The sequence below is a fragment of the Dendropsophus ebraccatus genome, chromosome 2, assembly GCF_027789765.1.
Source record: "Dendropsophus ebraccatus isolate aDenEbr1 chromosome 2, aDenEbr1.pat, whole genome shotgun sequence".
Classification (NCBI taxonomy): Eukaryota; Metazoa; Chordata; class Amphibia; order Anura; family Hylidae; genus Dendropsophus; species Dendropsophus ebraccatus.
In genome coordinates, this window is record NC_091455.1 from 36,284,535 (window position 1) to 36,307,579 (window position 23,045).

General features: G+C 46.7%; 1 protein-coding gene across 8 annotated transcripts in view; it reads right to left on the minus strand.

Moving 5' to 3' along the window:
- Window positions 1-22,817, minus strand: part of VPS13B (vacuolar protein sorting 13 homolog B) — a 729,531-nt gene extending 706,714 nt beyond the window's left edge. For 4 of the 8 annotated variants that reach the window (XM_069957347.1, XM_069957346.1, XM_069957349.1 and 1 more), the window contains exons 1-3: window positions 22,711-22,813; window positions 19,645-19,825; window positions 6,038-6,181 (exon numbers count right to left, since the gene is read on the minus strand). In XM_069957347.1, coding sequence (XP_069813448.1) covers window positions 6,038-6,181; window positions 19,645-19,791 — 291 coding nt within the window. In that variant the 5' untranslated portion in view covers window positions 19,792-19,825; window positions 22,711-22,813. Of the gene's footprint in view, window positions 1-6,037; window positions 6,182-19,644; window positions 19,826-22,710 lie in introns of all 8 variants that reach the window. The other 4 variants (XM_069957350.1, XM_069957352.1, XM_069957351.1 and 1 more) reach the window with 1 other exon arrangement.
- Between the last annotated feature and the right edge of the window lie 228 nt (window positions 22,818-23,045).

A 23,045-nucleotide genomic window follows, 5' to 3' on the forward strand; every position in this document is an offset into this window, starting at 1 on the left:
TTCAAGTTGCATGCAACTGTAGCAATGAGAGCTCTGGTGTAGTGAGTGGTATATACTACTGACACTTTCCATACTGGGATCAATGATGCCAATTTCTATTTTTTTCCAAGCTCCTTGGTTCGTCTCGTGTTTTCTGTCTATCATAGAAACCAGTTCTATTCAGCTCTGGTTCTGCTCTCTACCAGAAAGGAAAGACTTTCTACAAAGTCTTAAACCTCATATAAATCCATTTCCAGGAATAGCACTTACACAATGTTTTAAAAAGGAAAATTGAGGAATCTGAAAAGGTGAGAGAGGGCTGGAAAATTATCAAAACTTCCTGGGGAAAATGTGAGAATACGCTGAGCAGTCACACATATTATGTAAGTTCCATCAAGTCAAGTGCTGTAAAAGGTTAATGTGAGGGCCTGGAGGGACACACAAGTTGCCTATGGTTTTGCAGGCCTAACTTACCTATATTCTCATCACTTCAGTATCTTCTCACATAACTCCTCATTTGGTGTCAAAAGGCTATCAACATCCACAGCAGCAGAGCCATAATAAAACCACAGTGACTAATGGTCATATCCATTACAGATCTGCAGACCTTCCTACACATGATAAACAAGCTGGGCTATATGGGCTCCATATAATATAAAGGACAAGCGGGAGACGATCGCAAGATCGAGTTCTAAGCAAATCTGCGCCATTAAAGGGGTTACCCAGCGCTACAAATACATGGCCACTTTTCCACTCACTTGTCTCCAGATTGGGAGAGGTTTCAAACTCAGTTCCATTGAAGTAAATGGAGCTTAACTGCAAACCGCACCTGAACTGGAGACAAGAGAGGAAGAAAAGTAGCCATGTTTTTGTAGATAACCCCTTTAAATCTGCTGCATATCCTCTATGTACGAAAGCACCCTTAAAGGGGTAGTGCGGCGCTAAAAAATTATTCACAGAATAACACACATTACAAAAGTTATACAACTTTGTAATTTATGTTATGTCTGTGAATCGCCCCCTTCCCTGTGTCCCCACCACCCCCACCCGTGTACCCGGAAGTGTTGGTGCATTATACATTACCTGATCCGTGTCGAGGGCCGTCCGCCATTTTGTGCCAAATGTCATCTTCGGACGGATGGCCGAGTCGCTGCCGCCCGTCCCCCCTCCGCCGCGTCACAACTGTGCTCAGCCGCGATTGGCTGAGCACAACTATGCTCAGCCAATCGCGACTGAGCATCGGATGACGGTGCAGAGGGCGGCCAGCATTCGGAACAGACGGAGCTGTCCGCCGGCTGGCTGAAGAAGACGTCGCTGAATGGAGATTGGAGACGGGTGTCGGCACGTGACAGGTGAGTATAGCGTATAGCGCATCACACTTCCGGGTACACGGGTGGGGGTGGTGGGACACGGGGAAGGGGGCCATTCACATTACAAAGTTATATAACTTTGTAATGTGTGTTATTCTGTGGATAATTCTTTACCGCCGCACTACCCCTTTAAAGTGAATGTACCAACAGCTATTATAGGTCACTCTATAAATACCCTCTGCTGCATATCCTTTCTGCATCAGGGGTGTCAAACTGGCAGCACTATGAAAATGTTGCAAAACTACAATTCCCATCATGCCTGCACAGCCAAAGCTTTGGCTATCCAGGAGTGATGGGAATTTTAGCTGTAGAACAGTTGGAGGGAAACACTTTGATACCCTTGTTCTACATCAGGGATAGGGAACCTTCAGCTGTAGCAAAACTACAATCCCCATCATGCCTGGACAGCCTAAGCTTGTCCAGGTATGATGAGAAGTGTAGTTTTGCAACAGCTGAAAGTTCTAAAATCAAATCTGCCATGTGCGAGCAAAGGGTTATTTTAAGTGTATTTTAAGAAAGCCATTAAATAATTTATAAATTTCATGTAGTTTTCCATATAGAGAGAATATGACTTTGACACATTTTACTGTACAGCACAGAAGCTGGAGTGAAGGACAGTAAAAGATTATAGCGTAGGTTAAGTACTTGTTTACTGCAGCCTCTATTTCTGATATAAGACTCTGGCAACAAGAGTAACAAAAAATAAAATTGTAGAACATGGAACAGCTCACAAACCGACCCCGGTGACAACCCAGAACACAATCCACACTGATCTGTTCTCCAAATATTTTATTACCTGCTGAACGCGCACATGTGTCTTTCCAGTTATGTCATGTTCTGACAATAATCTTTCTGGCACTGCGGAGATCATGCCACCGGATTTTGTCAATCGCTTTTTCAGACCGGTTCCCAAACATAATGCATGTTTAATAAAAAATATTTATGTCCGTGCGTTCCCCCCATCGCTAAAACCAATTTAACGCACCATAAAAAAGGCCTCCGTAAAAGCAAAGTACATTTGGTCGACTGCTAAAAACAAATCAACGCAAAAAGTACACAAATAAAATTATATGTATCATCTAGGAAACGAAGAAACTGCACGTATCTGCACTGGAATGTGAGTAGAACATGCTGGGTAAGATGATCTTTCTTTCTACATTTAAATGAAAAGCAGAATAAAAAGGTCACTTCCCTTTAAGAAGCTCTACCAGATCTTTTTTGTCGATATAATGCACACTTGCTACCATGACTCCTGCAGTGCTAGCTGTTTCATCCCCGCTGCTAAATCCATAAAATTCATTATTATAGCATGTCATGTTGATTCTGATCAGCCAACTTGACTTTTAGACCATATGATTTTTATTATTTAAAAGTGTACAGTGGTACCTCGGTTCTCAAACTACTTGAAACTCAGACAGTATTTTCAAGGAAAGTTTGCTTTGGTTCTCAAACTCTTGCTTGGTGCTCAAAACACTTTTTGGGCACACAGTCTTGAAGTACTCGGTATCTGAACGTTTTTGCGAGCGTGGATGGTGGGTTGTACCTGGTGAGTTTAGCACTGGTGAGGCTTCACATACAATACAGTACTGTATAAGACTGCTGGAGTGCATATACAGTACAGTAGTAGTACAGTCAGTGCACCACCATCTCCCACCCTGTACTGTATAAGACTGCTGGAGTGCATATACAGTATAGTAGTAGTACAGTCAGTGCACCACCATCTCCCATCCTGTACTGTATAAGACTGCTGGAGTGCATATACAGTACAGTAGTAGTACAGTCAGTGCACCACCATCTCCCATCCTGTACTGTATAAGACTGCTGGAGTGTATATACAGTACAGTAGTAGTAGTAGTACAGTCAGTGCACCACCATCTCCCATCCTGTACAGTACTGTATAAGACCGCTGGAGTGCATATACAGTACAGTAGTAGCACAGTTAGTACACCACGACCTCCCATCCTGTACAAGACTGCTGGAGTGCATATACAGTACAGTAGTAGTACAGGCAGTGCACCACCATCTCCCATCTTTTACAGTGCTGGGGTGGGGGGACTCTATAGAGTGAGGAGTTAGTGACTACTGTACTATAATTGCTGGTTTTGTTGAATGTCTCTGTGTATAATGTCCTGTACAGTATATAGTGCTGTTCTGTAATGTCCTATCACAGTATAGTGCTGTCCTGTAGTGTTATGTCCTGTATAGGGCTGCTGTGTTCTGTACTGTAGTGATTAAGCTGGACACTTTTCAATGTAATATATATGGGTACTGTACGTAATTATTAGTGGGTTCTGGAACCAAATAAACACATTTACATTATTTCCTATGGGAAGACATTGCTCGCTTCTCAAACTGCCTTTCAGAACCAATTAAGTTCGAGAACCGCGGTACCACTGTATTATTAATTTTTAAGTGCCCTTGATTCCAGAGCGTTAATGAGACTATGAGCTGCATCTTCTGCCTTTCAATTCTGCTATCAATCCCATGATACACAAACACAGCATCACGTGGGGAGCTAGAGACACTGCCATCTCTGCCTGCTGGGAGGACAGTGTAATAATTATCATCTACTGTATATGTATCTCCAAAGAAGCTAAGGGTGGATTCACATGTTCAGTGTTCACTCCGTGGAGCACGGACAACATGGACGGTGAATCCCTGCACTGGACCCTGCATAGCATGATGTATGAACATCACTCCGGGAGCGGCGAAACTGCTTGGATCTCTGTGGCACTGTAGTGACAGATCTCAGTCACTACACTGCCGCAGAGTTTCACAAAGTTTCCCCGCTCCCAGCATGATATTGATACATCATCCCATGCAGGGAAACAGTCCAGTACAGGGATTCACCGTCCATGTCGTCCGTGCTCCACGGAGCGAATAAGGAACGTGTGGATCCAACCTAAGAGACTAGAAGTATACACTCTGGGAGCTGTGTAATCATCAGTAACTCTAATGCAAGTTTCTGCTGTCCCTGTAGAGAGCTTTGTTCATGCATCATGATCATACAGGACGCACAGCTGGCTGGTGGTAGAGATTCCTTGAGTGCACAAAAGCATTTGTAATTTCAACGGGGTCACCATTAGATAGCATAACGCAACTCAGGAAACCAAAGAATATGCCCTAATAGAAATGAACTAACAGAGGTAATACTAGATGAATTAAATATATGGGCTGTAAAAAAATTAAAAAAAATTAATAAAATCAGGGAGTGTAAAAAAGGTTTTCAAATAAAGGCGACCCCTTTATGAAACTGCAGTCAGCGCTGAAACTACTTTAATGAACAGTTATAGACGATCATCTATTCCTCTATTGCGCCAATGCAGAGATAATGTAGTATTACTGAGCAACCGCTTGTACTGAAACCCACACAATGCGTGGATAAGTAGTATCTGCCAGACCAACCACCACCAAGGCTATCAACTAAAGCAAAAATTTTCATGCATTCCACCATTGCAAAAAAAACAAAAATTATTAACTAGATAACAATGCGCCCCAAAATAACTTCTACAAAATGTAGAACCAAAAAAAGTCCACAAACAGATGTGCAAATTAAAGAGCTGTGACTGACAAACACTACTTTTTTTTTTTTTTTCTTTTAGGGTACGTTCACACTTACCGGACCTGCAACTGATTTGTGCTGCGGATCCGCAGCAGATTTCATTTAAATAACTGAACACAGCATCAAATCTGCTGCGGATCCTGTAGGTGTGAACGCACCCTTAAGGGTGCTTTCACATACAGCAAATCCGCTGCAATACTTTTTTATTCCGCTGCAAGAATGTAGTGACAGCCATGTCAACTATTTAACTGTCTTGGGGTTAAAAATAATAAAAATAATAAACAACCATTGCTTACCTGTCCTCGATTCCGTGGGCCGCTCCTGTTTTAGTCTCTGGGTCCCTGCATAGCTGACGGCTTGCTCAGCCAATCACTTAGCTGTTAGTGAGTGGGCTGTCAGTGTGTAGGGACCCAGAGGGTATGTGCACACTGAGGAAAAGGCGAGGAATTCAGCTTGAAATTCAGCTGAAAATTCAGCTTGAAATTCCTCCCGTAAAAAATGTGCAGAGCAAAGTCCCATTGTGTTCAATGGATTTTCTGCTCTGTTGTTCACACTGCAGAATTTCCGAGCAGAATTTTCTGCTGTAGATCTGCTAGAGGAATCCTATAGAAGTCAATGGGGGGCTTAAATTCTGCTTGAATTCTGCCTGAAAACTTTCAGCTACAATTCCTCGAGAATTGCTCAGTGTGCACATACCCAGAGACTGCAGCAGGGCCTGGGGATCGCAAGTAGGTAAGCATTGTCCCTCACTACATTCTCGCAGCGGAATGAAAATCTTCTGCATAAATGCAGGGAGACTGAAATGGCACCAAGTATCACAACAGATTTGCTGTGAAACCCGTAAAGTGAAATCTGCTGTGAACTCACTATGTGTGAAAGCAGCCTTTAAAAAAAAAAAAAAATATTGCCTGTTCTGGCCCAAGGCCTCTTACCTGCGAATTCTCCCAAATTACTGTGGTGGTGGTGAACCACCGAGATCATAGTCTATGCTGGCCCATTTCCATTCATCTTAATCAGTGAATGCTATGATTGCATTGTTTTATTAGTATCCAAGAAAAATATGTGGGGCAATACCTAATCTTTATTGCCATACATAAAGCAAATGCATCTGGATTGAAAGACTTACCTGCGCTCCATCCTTTAATTTCAGAATACACTCCATAGTGTTGATGGTTATCACCACGGACTCTGATCCAAGCTTGGTCCATGGTACATGAATCCGTAGCTCATGTATGTGACCACTGAGGAAAGTGAATGGCAGCTTAAGTTCCTAAAGAAACAAAACAACAACAAAAATTACTAAAAAAGGCAAAAATAACTTGTACAGATAAATCCCATTTTATCCTAATTGCCCAGCACCCTGCCGATCATTGACTGATGAGCGGTCCTATGAATAGCTCAACAGTCTATTTTGCCTAAAACTCCTTTAATACATTACACAGACAAAAACAAATACAGATGTATTTTAATTAAAAAAAAAATGAGTTACACTTTAAGCTTTTAAGGTTTTATCAAGTGAACTAATTTTCATACAATTCAAGCAAATGCAAGTGCATTTTATCTTGTTCACATGCATCATAACAATTTTCACTGATTTTCATCTGCACTGCAGAGTAAAAAACACCTCATCAAAAAAAATTAGCCCCCAATCTAAACCTTGTGTGTATCCACCAGTATACCCACTGCACATCGGCAACAGAAACCTGAGTGTTAGCCTGGGATCTCTGCCACAGATCCTCCTGTCAAAGGCAAATACTGAATGTTTGAACATACCCTTAGAATGGCAAGATGCTTTCTTATAAAAGTTTAGGACTAAAGCAATTTGTTCAGAAGTTAAAGAGTCACTGTTGTTTATTTATTTATTTTTTTTTTTGCAGAAATCAATAGTCCTGGCGATTTTAAGAAACTTTGTGATTTGGTTTAATAGCCGGAAAACGCATTTTTATCATGAAAAAGCAGTTTGAAGCTCTCCCCCCTGTCTTCATGGTTCTCTTATAGAGAGGGGAGGGGTGGAGGGAGATGAGGCACCAAAACAGGACAACAAAGAGTTAATTTACAGCTACATCACCAGGCTCTCCCCTCTGAAGTCAGCACTGACCTCTGAATACTGGCTTTCATACAACTCCCACTGTGTAAACCTTTGTTCTCTGCTGGTGACTAATCTCCCTCCTCCCCCCTCCCCTTTCCATAGCTTAGACAGGGCCCGACTGATGTAAACTAGTCGAGATTTAATGATAATGAGCAGTGAATAAGAGAGAGGAGGGGGGGGCTGGGGAAAGTCTTTTTGAATGCAGATAATGCCATATTTGCCTAATAAACCCAATTACAAAGTTTCTTAAAATTGCCTGTACTATTGATTTCTGCAAAAAAAAAGTTTAAGTTTGACAGAGGGAGTCCCCAGTCCCCTGTCAATTACCTATTGGGGGGGGGGAGTGCTGGGTTGGTAACCCGATTGCTGTATCGGACCGCCGAAGGTCTCTCACCTACCCCCGTGGGGCCACAGGCAGGCTTAATGAGCAGAAAGCCTATTACACTGATTATGCTATGCGAATAATCAAAGTTATGTATGTACAAGAAAAATGTGTTAAAAAAAAAAAAAAAAGGGAAAATCATTATTAGAATACCCCAAAGCCCCTCCCACAATAAGTTTAAATCACCCCCTTCCCCATTATATAAATAAAACATATAAAAATAAACATATAATATACCGTAGCGTGCGTAGTTGTCCGATCTATTAAAAATATAACAATCCGTATAGTGCATTACGTAGACACAGGAACCCCCCAAAAGTTACCAAATTGCATTCCTTTATACCATTATACCTTTTTACCAATTTATATCTTCATAAAAATTAATTTTGGGGTTCCATCATACATGTTAGGGTACAATGAAAGCCTCCACTACAAAGTACAACTACCGTATTTTTCAGACTATAATACTATATAATACTATGATTTTCTAAGAAATTGTGAGTGCGCCTTATAGTCCAGTGCGCCTTATATATGAACCGGGACAGCTCCGGCCTCCATGGTGCAAATAAGCTGCTGAGCTCACATCTCCCCGCCACACAACACAGCGCAGCGCTCCCTCACCTGGACTCCCTGCCCATGGCTCCGCAGGCCTGTCCTGCTGTCCCACTCTCCAGCTGTAGCGCTGTACTGCTCTCCCGTTGTAGCCCTGTCCCGCTCTCCCGCTGTCCTGCTCTCCGCAGGAGGTTATAGAGCAACACTGTACTGCACTGAGGCTCCTAACTATGGTGGTCACAATGCTCAATGCAGAATTCTGCCTATCCTGCATGGTGCATTACGGCCACCATAGTTAGGAGCCTCAGTACTGTGACATAGGAGCTTCAGTAAATACAGTACTGTGATCAGCAGGTGACTTACGTTTTTCGTTCGTTCAAACTTATACACTATAATGCGGTGCGCCTAATAGTCCGGTGCGCCTTATATATGAACCTAGATGGCTTAGCAGGCTAAAATTAAAGGTGCGCCTTATAGTCCGGTGCACCTTATAGTCCGAAAAATACGGTACTCCTGTAAAAAAACAAGCCCCCACATGGCCCTGTAGATAGAAAACTGAAGCTAAAGCTCTCAGAAGGGGAGGAGGAAAAAACGAAAACACAAAAATGAAAATTTGCACGGTCCACTGTGTCATTTTGGGACAGGTCCTTAAAGGGTCCATATATATATATTGTAAGTAGGGCTGGGCGATATGGCCAAAAAATAAAATCTCGATTTTTTTAGAAATCTGAACGATTCTCGATTTAAATCTCGATTTTTTTATTTTGCTAAATAAACAAAATTTTTCTCACAGCGTCAGATACAATTTTAATGATGTTTGAGACAACAACTGTATTGCTTCCCAGTGGAACAGTGCTCCCCTGTGACTGAGGGGGACTGACAGGGACTGGGGCAGCTGGGGATGACTGACAGGGACTGGGGATGACTGACAGGGACTGGGGATGACTGACAGGGACTGGGGATGACTGACAGGGACTGGGGATGACTGACAGGGACTGGGGATGACTGACAGGGACTGGGGATGACTGACAGGGACTGGGGATGACTGACAGGGACTGGGGATGACTGACAGGGACTGGGGATGACTGACAGGGACTGGGGCAGCTGGGGATGACTGACGGGGACTGGAGCAGCTGGGGATGACTGACGGGGACTGGGGATGACTGACAGGGACTGGGGCAGCTGGGGATGACTGACGGGGACTGGGGATGACTGACGGGGACTGGGGATGACTGACAGGGACTGGGGAAGCTGGGGATGACTGACGGGGACTGGGGATGACTGACGGGGACTGGGGCAGCTGGGGATGACTGAAGGGGACTGGGGATGACTGACGGGGACTGGGGCAGCTGGGGATGACTGACAGGGACTGGGGATGACTGACAGGGACTGGGGATGACTGACAGGGACTGGGGATGACTGACAGGGACTGGGGCAGCTGGGGATGACTGACAGGGACTGGGGCAGCTGGGGATGACTGACAGGGACTGGGGATGACTGACAGGGACTGGGGATGACTGACAGGGACTGGGGATGACTGACAGGGACTGGGGATGACTGACAGGGACTGGGGATGACTGACGGGGACTGGGGCAGCTGGGGATGACTGACAGGGACTGGGGATGACTGACAGGGACTGGGGCAGCTGGGGATGACTGACAGGGACTGGGGATGACTGACGGGGACTGGGGCAGCTGGGGATGACTGACGGGGACTGGGGATGACTGACGGGGACTGGGGAAGCTGGGGATGACTGACGGGGACTGGGGATGACTGACAGGGACTGGGGCAGCTGGGGATGACTGACAGGGACTGGGGATGACTGACAGGGACTGGGGATGACTGACAGGGACTGGGGCAGCTGGGGATGACTGACGGGGACTGGGGATGACTGACGGGGACTGGGGAAGCTGGGGATGACTGACGGGGACTGGGGATGACTGACGAGGACTGGGGCAGCTGGGGATGACTGACAGGGACTGGGGATGACTGACAGGGACTGGGGATGACTGACAGGGACTGGGGCAGCTGGGGATGACTGACGGGGACTGGGGATGACTGACAGGGACTGGGGCAGCTGGGGATGACTGACGGGGACTGGGGAAGACTGACAGGGACTGGGGCAGCTGGGGATGACTGACGGGGACTGGGGAAGACTGACGGGGACTGGGGAAGACTGACGGGGACTGGGGAAGACTGACGGGGACTGGGGAAGACTGACGGGGACTGGGGAAGACTGACGGGGACTGGGGATGACTGACGGGGACTGGGGCAGCTGGGGATGACTGACAGGGACTGGGGATGACTGACAGGGACTGGGGCAGCTGGGGATGACTGACAGGGACTGGGGCAGCTGGGGATGACTGACAGGGACTGGGGATGACTGACAGGGACTGGGGATGACTGACAGGGACTGGGGATGACTGACAGGGACTGGGGATGACTGACGGGGACTGGGGCAGCTGGGGATGACTGACGGGGACTGGGGATGACTGACGGGGACTGGGGAAGCTGGGGATGACTGACGGGGACTGGGGATGACTGACGGGGACTGGGGCAGCTGGGGATGACTGACAGGGACTGGGGATGACTGACGGGGACTGGGGCAGCTGGGGATGACTGACAGGGACTGGGGATGACTGACGGGGACTGAGGATGACTGACAGGGACTGAGGCAGCTGGGGATGACTGACGGGGACTGGGGATGACTGACAGGGACTGGGGCAGCTGGGGATGACTGACGGGGACTGGGGATGACTGACGGGGACTGGGGCAGCTGGGGATGACTGACGGGGACTGGGGAAGACTGACGGGGACTGGGGAAGACTGACGGGGACTGGGGAAGACTGACGGGGACTGGGGAAGACTGACGGGGACTGGGGAAGACTGACGGGGACTGGGGAAGACTGACGGGGACTGGGGAAGACTGACGGGGACTGGGGAAGACTGACGGGGACTGGGGAAGACTGACGGGGACTGGGGAAGACTGACGGGGACTGGGGAAGACTGACGGGGACTGGGGATGACTGACGGGGACTGGGGATGACTGACAGGGACTGGGGCAGCTGGGGATGACTGACGGGGACTGGGGAAGACTGACGGGGACTGGGGAAGACTGACGGGGACTGGGGAAGACTGACGGGGACTGGGGAAGACTGACGGGGACTGGGGAAGACTGACGGGGACTGGGGAAGACTGACGGGGACTGGGGAAGACTGACGGGGACTGGGGAAGACTGACGGGGACTGGGGAAGACTGATGGGGACTGGGGAAGACTGATGGGGACTGGGGCAGCTGGGGATGACTGACGGGGACTGGGGCAGCTGGGGATGAGTGACAGGGACTGGGGCAGCTGGGGATGACTGACGGGGACTGGGGAAGACTGACGGGGACTGGGGAAGACTGACGGGGACTGGGGAAGACTGACGGGGACTGGGGCAGCTGGGGATGACTGACGGGGACTGGGGATGACTGACAGGGACTGGGGATGACTGACAGGGACTGGGGCAGCTGGGGATGACTGACGGGGACTGGGGATGACTGACAGGGACTGGGGCAGCTGGGGATGACTGACGGGGACTGGGAATGACTGACAGGGACTGGGGCAGCTGGGGATGACTGACGGGGACTGGGGAAGACTGACGGGGACTGGGGAAGACTGATGGGGACTGGGGCAGCTGGGGATGACTGACGGGGACTGGGGCAGCTGGGGATGAGTGACAGGGACTGAGGCAGCTGGGGATGACTGACGGGGACTGGGGAAGACTGACGGGGACTGGGGAAGCTGGGGAAGACTGACGGGGACTGGGGCAGCTGGGGATGACTGACGGGACTGGGGATGACTGACAGGGACTGGGGCAGCTGGGGATGACTGACGGGACTAGGGCAGCTGGGGGGACTGGAGATGACTGGGGAAGCTGGGGATGACGCGTACTGGGGCAGCTGGGGGGACTGGAGATAACTCAGGGGGGCTGGGGATGACTGACAGGGACTGGGGCAGCTGGGGGGGACTGGGGAAGCTGGAGATGACTGGGGGGGACTGTTGCAACTGGGGGTGACTGGAAGGGGACCGAGGGGGGGCTGGAGGTGACTGAGGGGGGCTGGGGGTGACTGGAGCAGGAGTGCACATAGGCCTCCTTCTCTCACCCCGGCACACAGCGTCCCGCTCCCCTGTCAGCCACAGTTACAGCTCCCCGGTCTCTGGAGAAGGCAGCAGGGACTGCAGGGTGATAGTGTGATTCCTGGAGCTGTACAGCGGGATCTGACCCCGCTGTACAGCTCCAGGACACGCAGCGACACTATCACCCTGCAGTCCCTGCTGCCTCCTCCAGAGACCGGGGAGCTGTAACTGTGGCTGACAGGGGAGCGGGACGCTGTGCTGGAGGACGCCCGCGCTGCATAACTCCGGACTGCCCGCCCCTCGCCTCACTCCAGCGCTCGCCAGCCCCATACTGCCCCTCTCCAGACTGCCGGCCCGATCCGCCCCTCTCGGCCCCGCACCGCCCCTCTCCGCCCCTCTCCGGACTGCCGGCCCGCCCTGCACCTCACAGCAGCGCTCGCCAGCCCCATACTGCCCGTCTCCGGACTGTCTGCCCGCCCGCGTACCGCACCGTCCGGCCCGCCCGCAATGATTTTTTGTGAAAATCGAATTTACGATTTTCACAAAAAATCAAATCGATCCAAACACTCTGGGCGAATTAATCGAATTAATTCGATTAATCGCCCAGCCCTAATTGTAAGGGATTAGGTAGCAGGAAAGTTACACCTGCGGACCTTCCAGAGACACTGGATAGTTGCTGCACAACTTGTTTTAAAGCATCCCGGTCTTGCCTCTGCTCCTCCTGTGCAAGCTCCAGCTGTGCAGTCAGTCTGCGGTTAGTCTCCTCTAGAGCCACCTTTTGCACTCTAGTAGCCTCTGCTTGCACTTTGGTAGCCTCCTGTTGTGCTGCAACAGCATGTAACAAACCATTGATCATGTCCTCCATCTTATATGTGCAGGTTTATAGTCCTTTATCAGAACCACAAAAAGAACACTGGCCCTTTAAATTTTACACAGTGCTCTCTTCTGCCAGATTTTTGTGCCTAAAGCCTCCTCCACCAATTGTAAGGGATTAGGTAGCAGGAAAGGGTCTCCTGGGGTAGACAGGCACTCTGGCAGGGACACATGCAGGAGTCAGTCCACACAAAGGTTTGGTATAACTGACCGCAGTCAGTTTTATTTCTCAGGTTGTAGCAAAATAAAATAAAACTGCAAAATAAAAGCCTATGCCTGTCCGGCTCTAACTAACCATAAATGCTCCTGGCTAACTCAGTGCAGGCCTAGTACCTGGCACCAACAAAACACGATATAGCACAGTCCATACAACCTGATGCAGTTTTAGTGCAGGGCTCTCACAGACACTTGGCCTTAGCTCTTTTCCCCAGGGAGAGAGAGATCTAAGCACCTAGCAGGCTTTTATAAGGCCATCACACCTGAGTCCTGATTACTCTGTCTCAGAGGTCTAAGCCCCGGACTGTCTAGCTGTGGCCTGGACATCAGCACCCATTACCAGGCTGCACACCAGACCTACTGCATACATTCTGATAAAACTTGGGGAAATATAGACTCCATCTACAACTTCTCCACATTGTCTGTTACAATAATTTATATATATATATATATATATATATATATATATATATATATATATATATATATATATATATACACACATACACATATTCAGGTCAGAATACAGTTCCACACAGATGTTCAGTGTAAAGCACCAGAGCTAAATTTAACCAAAAACCTGAAGTAACTTAATTAAGACTGATGAGCACAGAGTTTACGATAACAAAAATATTCTCTCCTTTGAATAAAACTTGTGGATCCCAAGATAGATCTGTGTGCGTTTCGCTGCGGAGATTTATTTTGGCACCCTCACAGCATAATCCTTATTAAAAATGTTATGTCTACTACCTTATCTAGAACATTTGAAAAGTCCAATTTCCCTCCTCCCTCCTAAAATAATACACATGTGATACTTGACACTGCGCTCACTGCTCCCCGCTCTGTGTTCCCGTTCCAGCATTTTCTAATCTTATTTTCTAGACAATCTGCGTACAGTCATTACAGGCCTGTGCTTTGTAGCTGAAAAAAAAAATTACATTTACACTAACACTGTTCACAAGAAGAGGTCAACATGCATTATGATCTGAACGATGGATACATTATGGGACATTATTGCTTCTCCCACTTATAGCTAATCGGTCCGTCAAGTTTTTGATTATTTTTCCCATGGTGTGCAAAGTTATTCTAAAAGCAGTAGAGTGAATGAATGAGTGTGAATAAAGCTTTACATTCTTGACTAATGTTGAGCACATCTGTCAAAATGTTCATGTTTAGCAACGTTATGCGAACCTGAATGCTCATCGTTTAATATCCCGCAGATGGAGAAGCTCTATCAATGTTTTCCTGGTAGCCCTAGGGCGGCATCCAACTTCTGCAGCCACAGGGAATCAAACGCTAAATGTTCATACTCCGATGTTAGGGCCCATGCACACTACAGAATCCACATGGACGACCTTCAGCGGATTCCGTGCGCGCTCCCCACTTGAACATCTGGCCATCCCATAGGCTTCATTCTATGCTCAGGCAGACTCCGTCATCCGCCCCAAAGAATTAACCCGTCAATTCTTTTTTGGGCAGGGGGCCGAATCTGTCTAAATAGAATGGAGCCTATAGGACAGGCAGGTATTCAAGTGGGGGGAGGGGGGGTGCTCGGTTAGTGAGGAGTAGAGATGAGCGAACCTCGAGCATGCTCGAGTCGATCCGAACCCGAACGTTCGGCATTTGATTAGCGGTGGCTGCTGAACTTGGATAAAGCTCTAAGGTTGTCTGGAAAACATGGATACAGCCAATGACTATATCCATGATTTCCACATAGCCTTAGGGCTTTATCCAACTTCAGCAGCCACCGCTAATCAAATGCCGAACGTTCGGGTTCGGATCGACTCGAGCATGCTCCAGGTTCGCTTATCTCTAGTGAGGAGCACACATCCAAGGGACATTCTTGATCAAAAAAGTTTATCTAGTAATATTTCTTATTGTTACTTTGAAGAAGCTTTGACGTATGGAAGTAGAAAAAAAAAAGCTTTACTTTATCTACCCCAAAGTCTCATGGTGAAAGCACTGGCAGCCACTGCCTATTAAGAGCAACTGATATGAAGGCATTAAATAGCTGCGCAAAAATCATAATATATTTCTGTAAGAGTTGCGCAACTACAATTTTCTAAAATGCTAAATTGTGATGTATTTATCACATCTGGCTTTTTGTGCCTTCCAACTGAGAAAGCAAGACTTCATATGCCAGCCATTGCCATGGTGCATGTAGCAAAATTTAAATGAATTCAATAAAACATGGAGAAAAAAAAAAACCTTAAAGTGTATGTATAGCTGCTGATAGAATGTCAGGATTAGCTGCCAAGGTGCTGGAAGCATTCCTCAGAGATTTTGGTCCATATTGACATGATGGCATCACACAGTTGCCGCAGATTTGTCGGCTGCACATCCATGATGCGAATTTCCCGTTCCACCACATCCCAAAGATGCTCTATTGGATTGAGATCTGGTGACTGTGGAGGCCATTTAAGTACAATGAACTCATTGTCATGTTCAAGCAGAAATCGAGACTCATCAGACCAGGCAACGTTTTTCCAATCTTCTACTGTCCAATTTCGATGAGCTTGTGCAAATTGTAGCCTCAGTTTCCTGTTCTTAGCTGAAAGGAGTGGCACCCGGTGTGGTCTTCTGCTGCTGTAGCTCATCTGCCTCAAAGTTGGACGTACTGTGCGTTCAGAGATGCTCTTCTGCCTACCTTGGTTGTAACGGTTGGCTATTTGAGTCACTGTTGCCTTTCTATCAGCTCGAACCAGTCTGCCCATTCTCCTCTGACCTCTGGCATCAACAAGGCATTTCCGCCCACAGAACTGCCGCTCACTGGATGTTTTTTCTTTTTCGGACCATTCTCTGTAAACCCTAGAGATAGTTGTGCGTGAAAATCCCAGTAGATCAGCAGTTTCTGAAATACTCAGACCAGCCCTTCTGGCACCAACAATCATGCCACGTTCAAAGGCACTCAAATCACCTTTCTTCCCCATACTGATGCTTGGTTTGAACTGCAGGAGATTGTCTTGACCATGTCTACATGCCTAAATGCACTGAGTTGCCGCCATGTGATTGGCTGATTAGAAATTAAGTGGTAACGTGCAGTTGGACAGGTGTACCTAATAAAGTGGCCGGTGAGTGTATATAGTGAGTAGCACTATTTTTCCCCACTATATAACATTTAGATTACAGTTTTAAAAAAAAAAAATAAGTGATGCATGTAATATTTCCTACCAAGGAAAAATGCCTTCAAGTTTTACATTCACTTGTACTATTCATTAATGTATATAACTATCTAATAATGTCTGTGTCCTGATGGGTGCGGGTTGCATAAAACTACACTGGGCTGAGCATTCTGCTTCAGACAGACACTACAACAAAAATTATGTAAGCCAGGTATCGTACGATTACTTTTTCCACCTTCTGAAACCAAGACGTTGCTAATCAGGTAAGGTCATTATAGATATTTCTACAAAACTGGACATTCAGGTTTGTAGTTCCAGTTTAGGTACCTGCGGCATAAAAAAAAACCCCTAGACATATAGAAATACATTTAAGGCCAGTTTAACAGCAGATTTTACGCCGCAAGTTCTGCAGTGAAATTTGCTGTGATCCCCTGTCCTGTCATTTTGTATGGCTTTACATACTCGCAGCAGATTTTTCATTCCGCTGCGAGTATATAGACAGGACACAGGATTGCAGCGGATTTCACAGCGTGAAATCTGCTGCTTATCCTGTATGTGTGAAACTGGCCTTAGGATACATCCCCAGATGCAGTTTTTGGTCTCCAAATGTACGCAGAGATGAGTAGCTTTACAGAGACTATCATTAAAACCTGAAGAATCGCAGCTGCAGTATGCATTATCATAAACTAAGCTCCAGCTGCTGCAGAACAGCATAATACACAGCTAAACCTTCTTCCTAAAAAGATGAAGGAATATCAAGTCAACCAGCAATGGGCAGAAAGCTTTCCCTTATGGTGTGTTTACACAGATTTATTTGACAGATTTTGGGAGCCAAAGCCAGGAATGGATTTGAGAAAAAGAGAGGAGAAATCCCAGTCTTTCCTTTATGACCTGTTCCCTGTTTACAGTAGTGTATGTTTCTGGCTTTGGCTTCAAAAATCTGCCAGATAAATCTCTGTTTAAAGACACCATAACTCTTTAAAAAAATCAAGGTGAAAAAGGACAGGTGTGTGTACACTCACCGGCCACTTTATTAGGTACACCTGTCCAACGGCACGTTACCACTTAATTTCTAATCAGCCAATCACATGGCGGCAACTCAGTGCATTTAGGCATGTAGACATGGTCAAGACAATCTCCTGCAGTTCAAACCGAGCATCAGTATGGGGAAGAAAGGTGATTTGAGTGCCTTTGAACGTGGCATGGTTGTTGGTGCCAGAAGGGCTGGTCTGAGTATTTCAGAAACTGCTGATCTACTGGGATTTTCACGCACAACCATCTCTAGGGTTTACAGAGAATGGTTCGAAAAAAAAAAAAAAACATCCAGTGAGCGGCAGTTCTGTGGGCGCAAATTCCTTGTTGATGCCAGAGGTCAGAGGAGAATGGGCAGACTGGTTCGAGCTGATAGAAAGGCAACAGTGACTCAAATAGCCAACCGTTACAACCAAGGTAGGCAGAAGAGCATCTCTGAAAGCACAGTACGTCCAACTTTGAGGCAGATGGGCTACAGCAGCAGAAGACCACACCGGGTGCCACTCCTTTCAGCTAAGAACAGGAAACTGAGGCTACAATTTGCACAAGCTCATCGAAATTAGACAGTAGAAGATTGGAAAAACGTTGCCTGGTCTGATGAGTCTCGATTTCTGCTGCGACATTCGGATGTTAGGGTCAGAATTTGGCGTCAACAACATGAAAGCATGGATCCATCCTGCCTTGTATCAATGGTTCAGGCTGGTGTGGTGGTGTCATGGTGTGGGGAATATTTTCTTGGCACTCTTTGGGCCCCTTGGTACCAATTGAGCATCGTTGCAACGCCACAGCCTACCTGAGTATTGTTGCTGACCATGTCCATCCCTGACCACAATGTACCCAACATCTGATGGCTACTTTTAGCAGGATAATGCGCCATGTCATAAAGCTAGAATCATCTCAGACTGGTTTCTTGAACATGACAATGAGTTCACTGTACTCAAATGGCCTCCACAGTCACCAGATCTCAATCCAATAGAGCATCTTTGGGATGTGGTGGAACGGGAGATTCGCATCATGGATGTGCAGCCGACAAATCTGCGGCAACTGTGTGATGCCATCATGTCAATATGGACCAAAATCTCTGAGGAATGCTTCCAGCACCTTGTTGAATCTATGCCACGAAGAATTGAGGCAGTTTTGAAGGCAAAAGGGGGTCCAACCTGTTACTAGCATGGTGTCCCTAATAAAGTGGCCGGTGAGTGTATAAACCTCATGAACAGCTGCCTTAGACCCTGAAAACCCAGCTATTTTCACCATATCACAAAACCCTTTTTTTTTTTTTTAGCTTCTCTAACAATGTATAAGGGCCTGTTTTTGTGAAGCAAATTGTATATTTTAAACATTATCTTTTTTCTACGAGCGGTTACAAAATCAGGGATACTAAATATGTATAGGTTTGTTGGGGGGCTGTGTGTGTGTGTGTGTGTGTGGGGGGGGGGGGGGGGGGGGGGGGACCTGACGCTTCTTCAAACATTGGCCTAAACGTTTCCAAACACTATGCATATATCAAAATGCACCGGACCACTATTAACTTTAGCCAATACCAGTTCAGGCGTTTCTTGTCTTGTTAGATCGCACTACCAACTAAGAACAACCATGCACCACAACCCACAGAATCAAGGGACCACACAGACCAAAGTATTTTACCTTCAGCAGTCAGGAAAACGATTGGAACAGTGACATGATCAGACAGTGACAGAAGTGCGGCTCCTGTCATTAACACTTAAACCTATGATTGCCGCGTTTGAGAGGTCAAGGGCAGACAACGGCATGAATTAACAGTGAGGACTCTGCTGTTATCCTCACACTTTATAAAGCAAGTTCAGCTCCTGGCACATAATGACGTGCCCAGATGTCATGATCCGCAAACTAACTGCTTGTAATGATGTCCTGGGGCATCATTTTGCAGCAAGGGGCTAATCCTCCAACTGTCATAGTAACCATCAAAAATTGTGATATACTAATAGCGGACAAAGGGACCCCCTTCCTTACTCCAGCCAGAATGTGACTCGCCACCAATCAAGGAAGGGTCCAAACTGTGTATTAAAGCTATCTCCTGTAGGCACAGTGACACTGACAAACCTCCTCATTGGGTTAAGGAATAACATTAACAAAAAAAAAATATTATATATATGTCTCACCACTAAATTAATTGATCATTTATAAAGAAACAAAACTCCTTGGTGTCCCCTATTATTCTTATTATCAGGAGAAAGGAGGAGAAACTATATCATTCCAAAAGTAAATGCTACACCAAATATAGGCCCAACGTTGTCCGTTATCACAGCAGCAAGAATTGTGCCAATGGGCAAATCAGGTGAAGCAAATAGCAAACATAATAACGTACCTGTTCAAGAACATCAAGTTTTAATTCCAGTTTGCTAAGGACGACATCTCCACCCCAGAGCGACAGCTGCAGGTCCGACGGCTTCAGGTTCTTTATGTAGCGATTCACATAACTCATTAAAATCGGAGTCACATAGGACTCGAGCATTGTTAAAAACTTCCAAGAGCGGTCGTCAGCTTACCTGTATATAGGGGAAAGAGAAGAAAACAATGTTAAGACTGCAGTGGCTAGTGTATTATTATGGAATGTGAGGTAAGGCTGTGTTCACACAATTCAGTTTCCTTGCGGTACTGTTGTGGAACTTTATAATGTCAGTAAAATACTGCAAAGAAATTGCAATGTGTGTACACACAGCCTAAACAGAGGTTGCTTCTCCAGTCAGGCCCCTTTTACTAAAACACCTGCTATAAAGAATAGCTTTCAGACATTTGAGATACACATGTATGTTCCCTCGGAATTGTATATGAATAAGTTTCCAGTATCTAAAGATTATTATTATTATATTAACACACCTGCCGAGGCATCTGCAATACATTTAAATGAGCTGCAGAACTTGTTGCTGAATGTTATCATCATCATTATCAACATGAGAATAACATTCATGCCCGTCATCTCTTCTTATACCATTCCACCTACAACTAAAATATCACTTATAGGTGTTGCCCTATCTGGACCAATGATTTCCAGCATTCATCTGCTAACATTAGAGGAGAAATTTGCTTCAAGTAAAATGTGAAGGGGAAAAAACAAAACAAAAAACAGTTCTCCGCTGTTTTCCAGACAACCTTAGAGCTTTATCCAACTTCAGCAGCCACCGCTAATCAAATGCCGAACGATTGGGTCAACTCGAACCCGATTCACTCATCTCTAGTCACCAGCACAATAAAGCAGCAGTGAGCAGTGGGGATCGGGGTAAAAGTTTTCTGTTCTCTGACAACCTCCTAACAGCCATACTGACACCCCCTTCAATTAAATATAGCCTAGAGAAGTACGTGCACTGCAACTAACTGCAGGAGATTGGCTCCATAGATTTATAATGGTGGGCTCCATAGACTTATAATGGTGGGCTCCATAGACTTATAATGGTGGCCTCCATAGGCTTATAATGGTGGCCTCCATAGGCTTATAATGGTGGCCTCCATAGGCTTATAATGGTGGGCTCCATAGACTTATAATGGTGGGCTCCATAGACTTATAATGGTGGCCTCCATAGGCTTATAATGGTGGGCTCCATAGACTTATAATGGTGGGCTCCATAGACTTATAATGGTGGGCTCCATAGGCTTATAATGGTGGCCTCCATAGGCTTATAATGGTGGGATTAATAGACTTATGATGGTGGCCTCCATAGGCTTATGATGGTCGGCTCCACAGGCTTATAATGGTCGGCTCCACAGGCTTATAATGGTGGGCTCCACAGATGTATAATGGTGGGCTCCATAGACGTATAATGGTGGGCTCCATAGACGTATAATGGTGGGCTCCATAGACGTATAATAGTGGGCTCCATAGACGTATAATGGTGGGCTCCATAGATGTATAATGGTGGGCTCCATAGATGTATAATGGTGGGCTCCACAGGCTTATAATGGTGGGCTCCATAGACTTATAATGGTGGGCTCCATAGACTTATAATGGTGGCCTCTTTAGACTTATAATGGTGGGCTCCATAGACGTATAATGGTGGGCTCCATAGACGTATAATGGTGGGCTCCATAGATGTATAATGGTGGGCTCCATAGATGTATAATGGTGGGCTCCACAGGCTTATAATGGTGGGCTCCATAGATGTATAATGGTGGGCTCCACAAGCTTATAATGGTGGGCTCCATAGATGTATAATGGTGGGCTCCATAGACGTATAATGGCGGTCTCCATAGACTTATAATGGTGGGCTCCATAGACGTATAATGGCGGTCTCCATAGACGTATAATGGTGGGCTCCATAGATGTATAATGGTGGGCTCCATAGATGTATAATGGTGGGCTCCATAGATGTATAATGGTGGGCTCCACAGGCTTATAATGGTGGGCTCCATAGACTTATAATGGTGGGCTCCATAGACTTATAATGGTGGCCTCTTTAGACTTATAATGGTGGGCTCCATAGACGTATAATGGTGGGCTCCATAGATGTATAATGGTGGGCTCCACAGGCTTATAATGGTGGGCTCCATAGACTTATAATGGTGGGCTCCATAGACTTATAATGGTGGCCTCTTTAGACTTATAATGGTGGGCTCCATAGACGTATAATGGTGGGCTCCATAGACGTATAATGGTGGGCTCCATAGACGTATAATGGTGGGCTCCATAGACGTATAATGGTGGGCTCCATAGATGTATAATGGTGGGCTCCATAGATGTATAATGGTGGGCTCCACAGACTTATAATGGTGGGCTCCATAGATGTATAATGGTGGGCTCCACAAGCTTATAATGGTGGCCTCCATAGATGTATAATGGTGGGCTCCATAGACGTATAATGGCGGTCTCCATAGACTTATAATGGTGGGCTCCATAGACGTATAATGGCGGTCTCCATAGACTTATAATGGTCGGCTCCACAGGCTTATAATGGTGGGCTCCATAGACGTATAACAGGGCTCATCTTCTTCATTCAGATCAATTGATAACCCAGGGAGTGAAGCGCTCAGCCGCATTCTTCTCCCAGCCACATCTAACAAGAACAACAACTGGAGTGTAATCCAAATTTGCAATGCTTGTTGCATGCTGGGAGTTGTAGTTCTGCAGCAGCTGGAGAGCCACAGGTTGGGGGACACAGGTGTTCTCTATGGCACTGTCCACACAATACTGTACACACTCCTCTGTTCTGTACTGACTTCTATGGAGAAAAGACGGAGATCATAGGAGTCTGACACAACCCCATGAAGCTTATAGCTCACAGGACACGCTGGGCATTATAGTACATCAGCTGCCGGCGTGTGACAGCCTGCCTGACACAGTGACAGCAGCATGTCACCGGTTTCCCTGGTAACCCGTACCCCGCTGCAGCTATACTACAGGCCGTGAGGCACAGCACGAACGTATGAGGGGGTAACTTACACCGGACACCCGCAGCTGCCACCCGCTCCCGGCACATCCACTGCAAGCCTGAGCAGCGTGAGGTAACTACCCACACTTCCGGGTATGTGGTGGAAGGCGGACGTGACGTCATATAAACATACAGCCGCGCTGCCGGAACTTGGGTTCGGGTCATGTGACAAGATTTGTCTGTCAGTCACTGGTTAGGGGCGGGGCTGGGTGCAGAACGGGTCATAGTGGGTGGGGTTACGTCTATATAAGAGCGCGCTGACAAGCTCGTTGACGGAGTTGTACAGAGCAGTGATTGCCGACCGGCTGGTACAGGACTACAACTCCCAGCGTGCATGTCAAGCTAT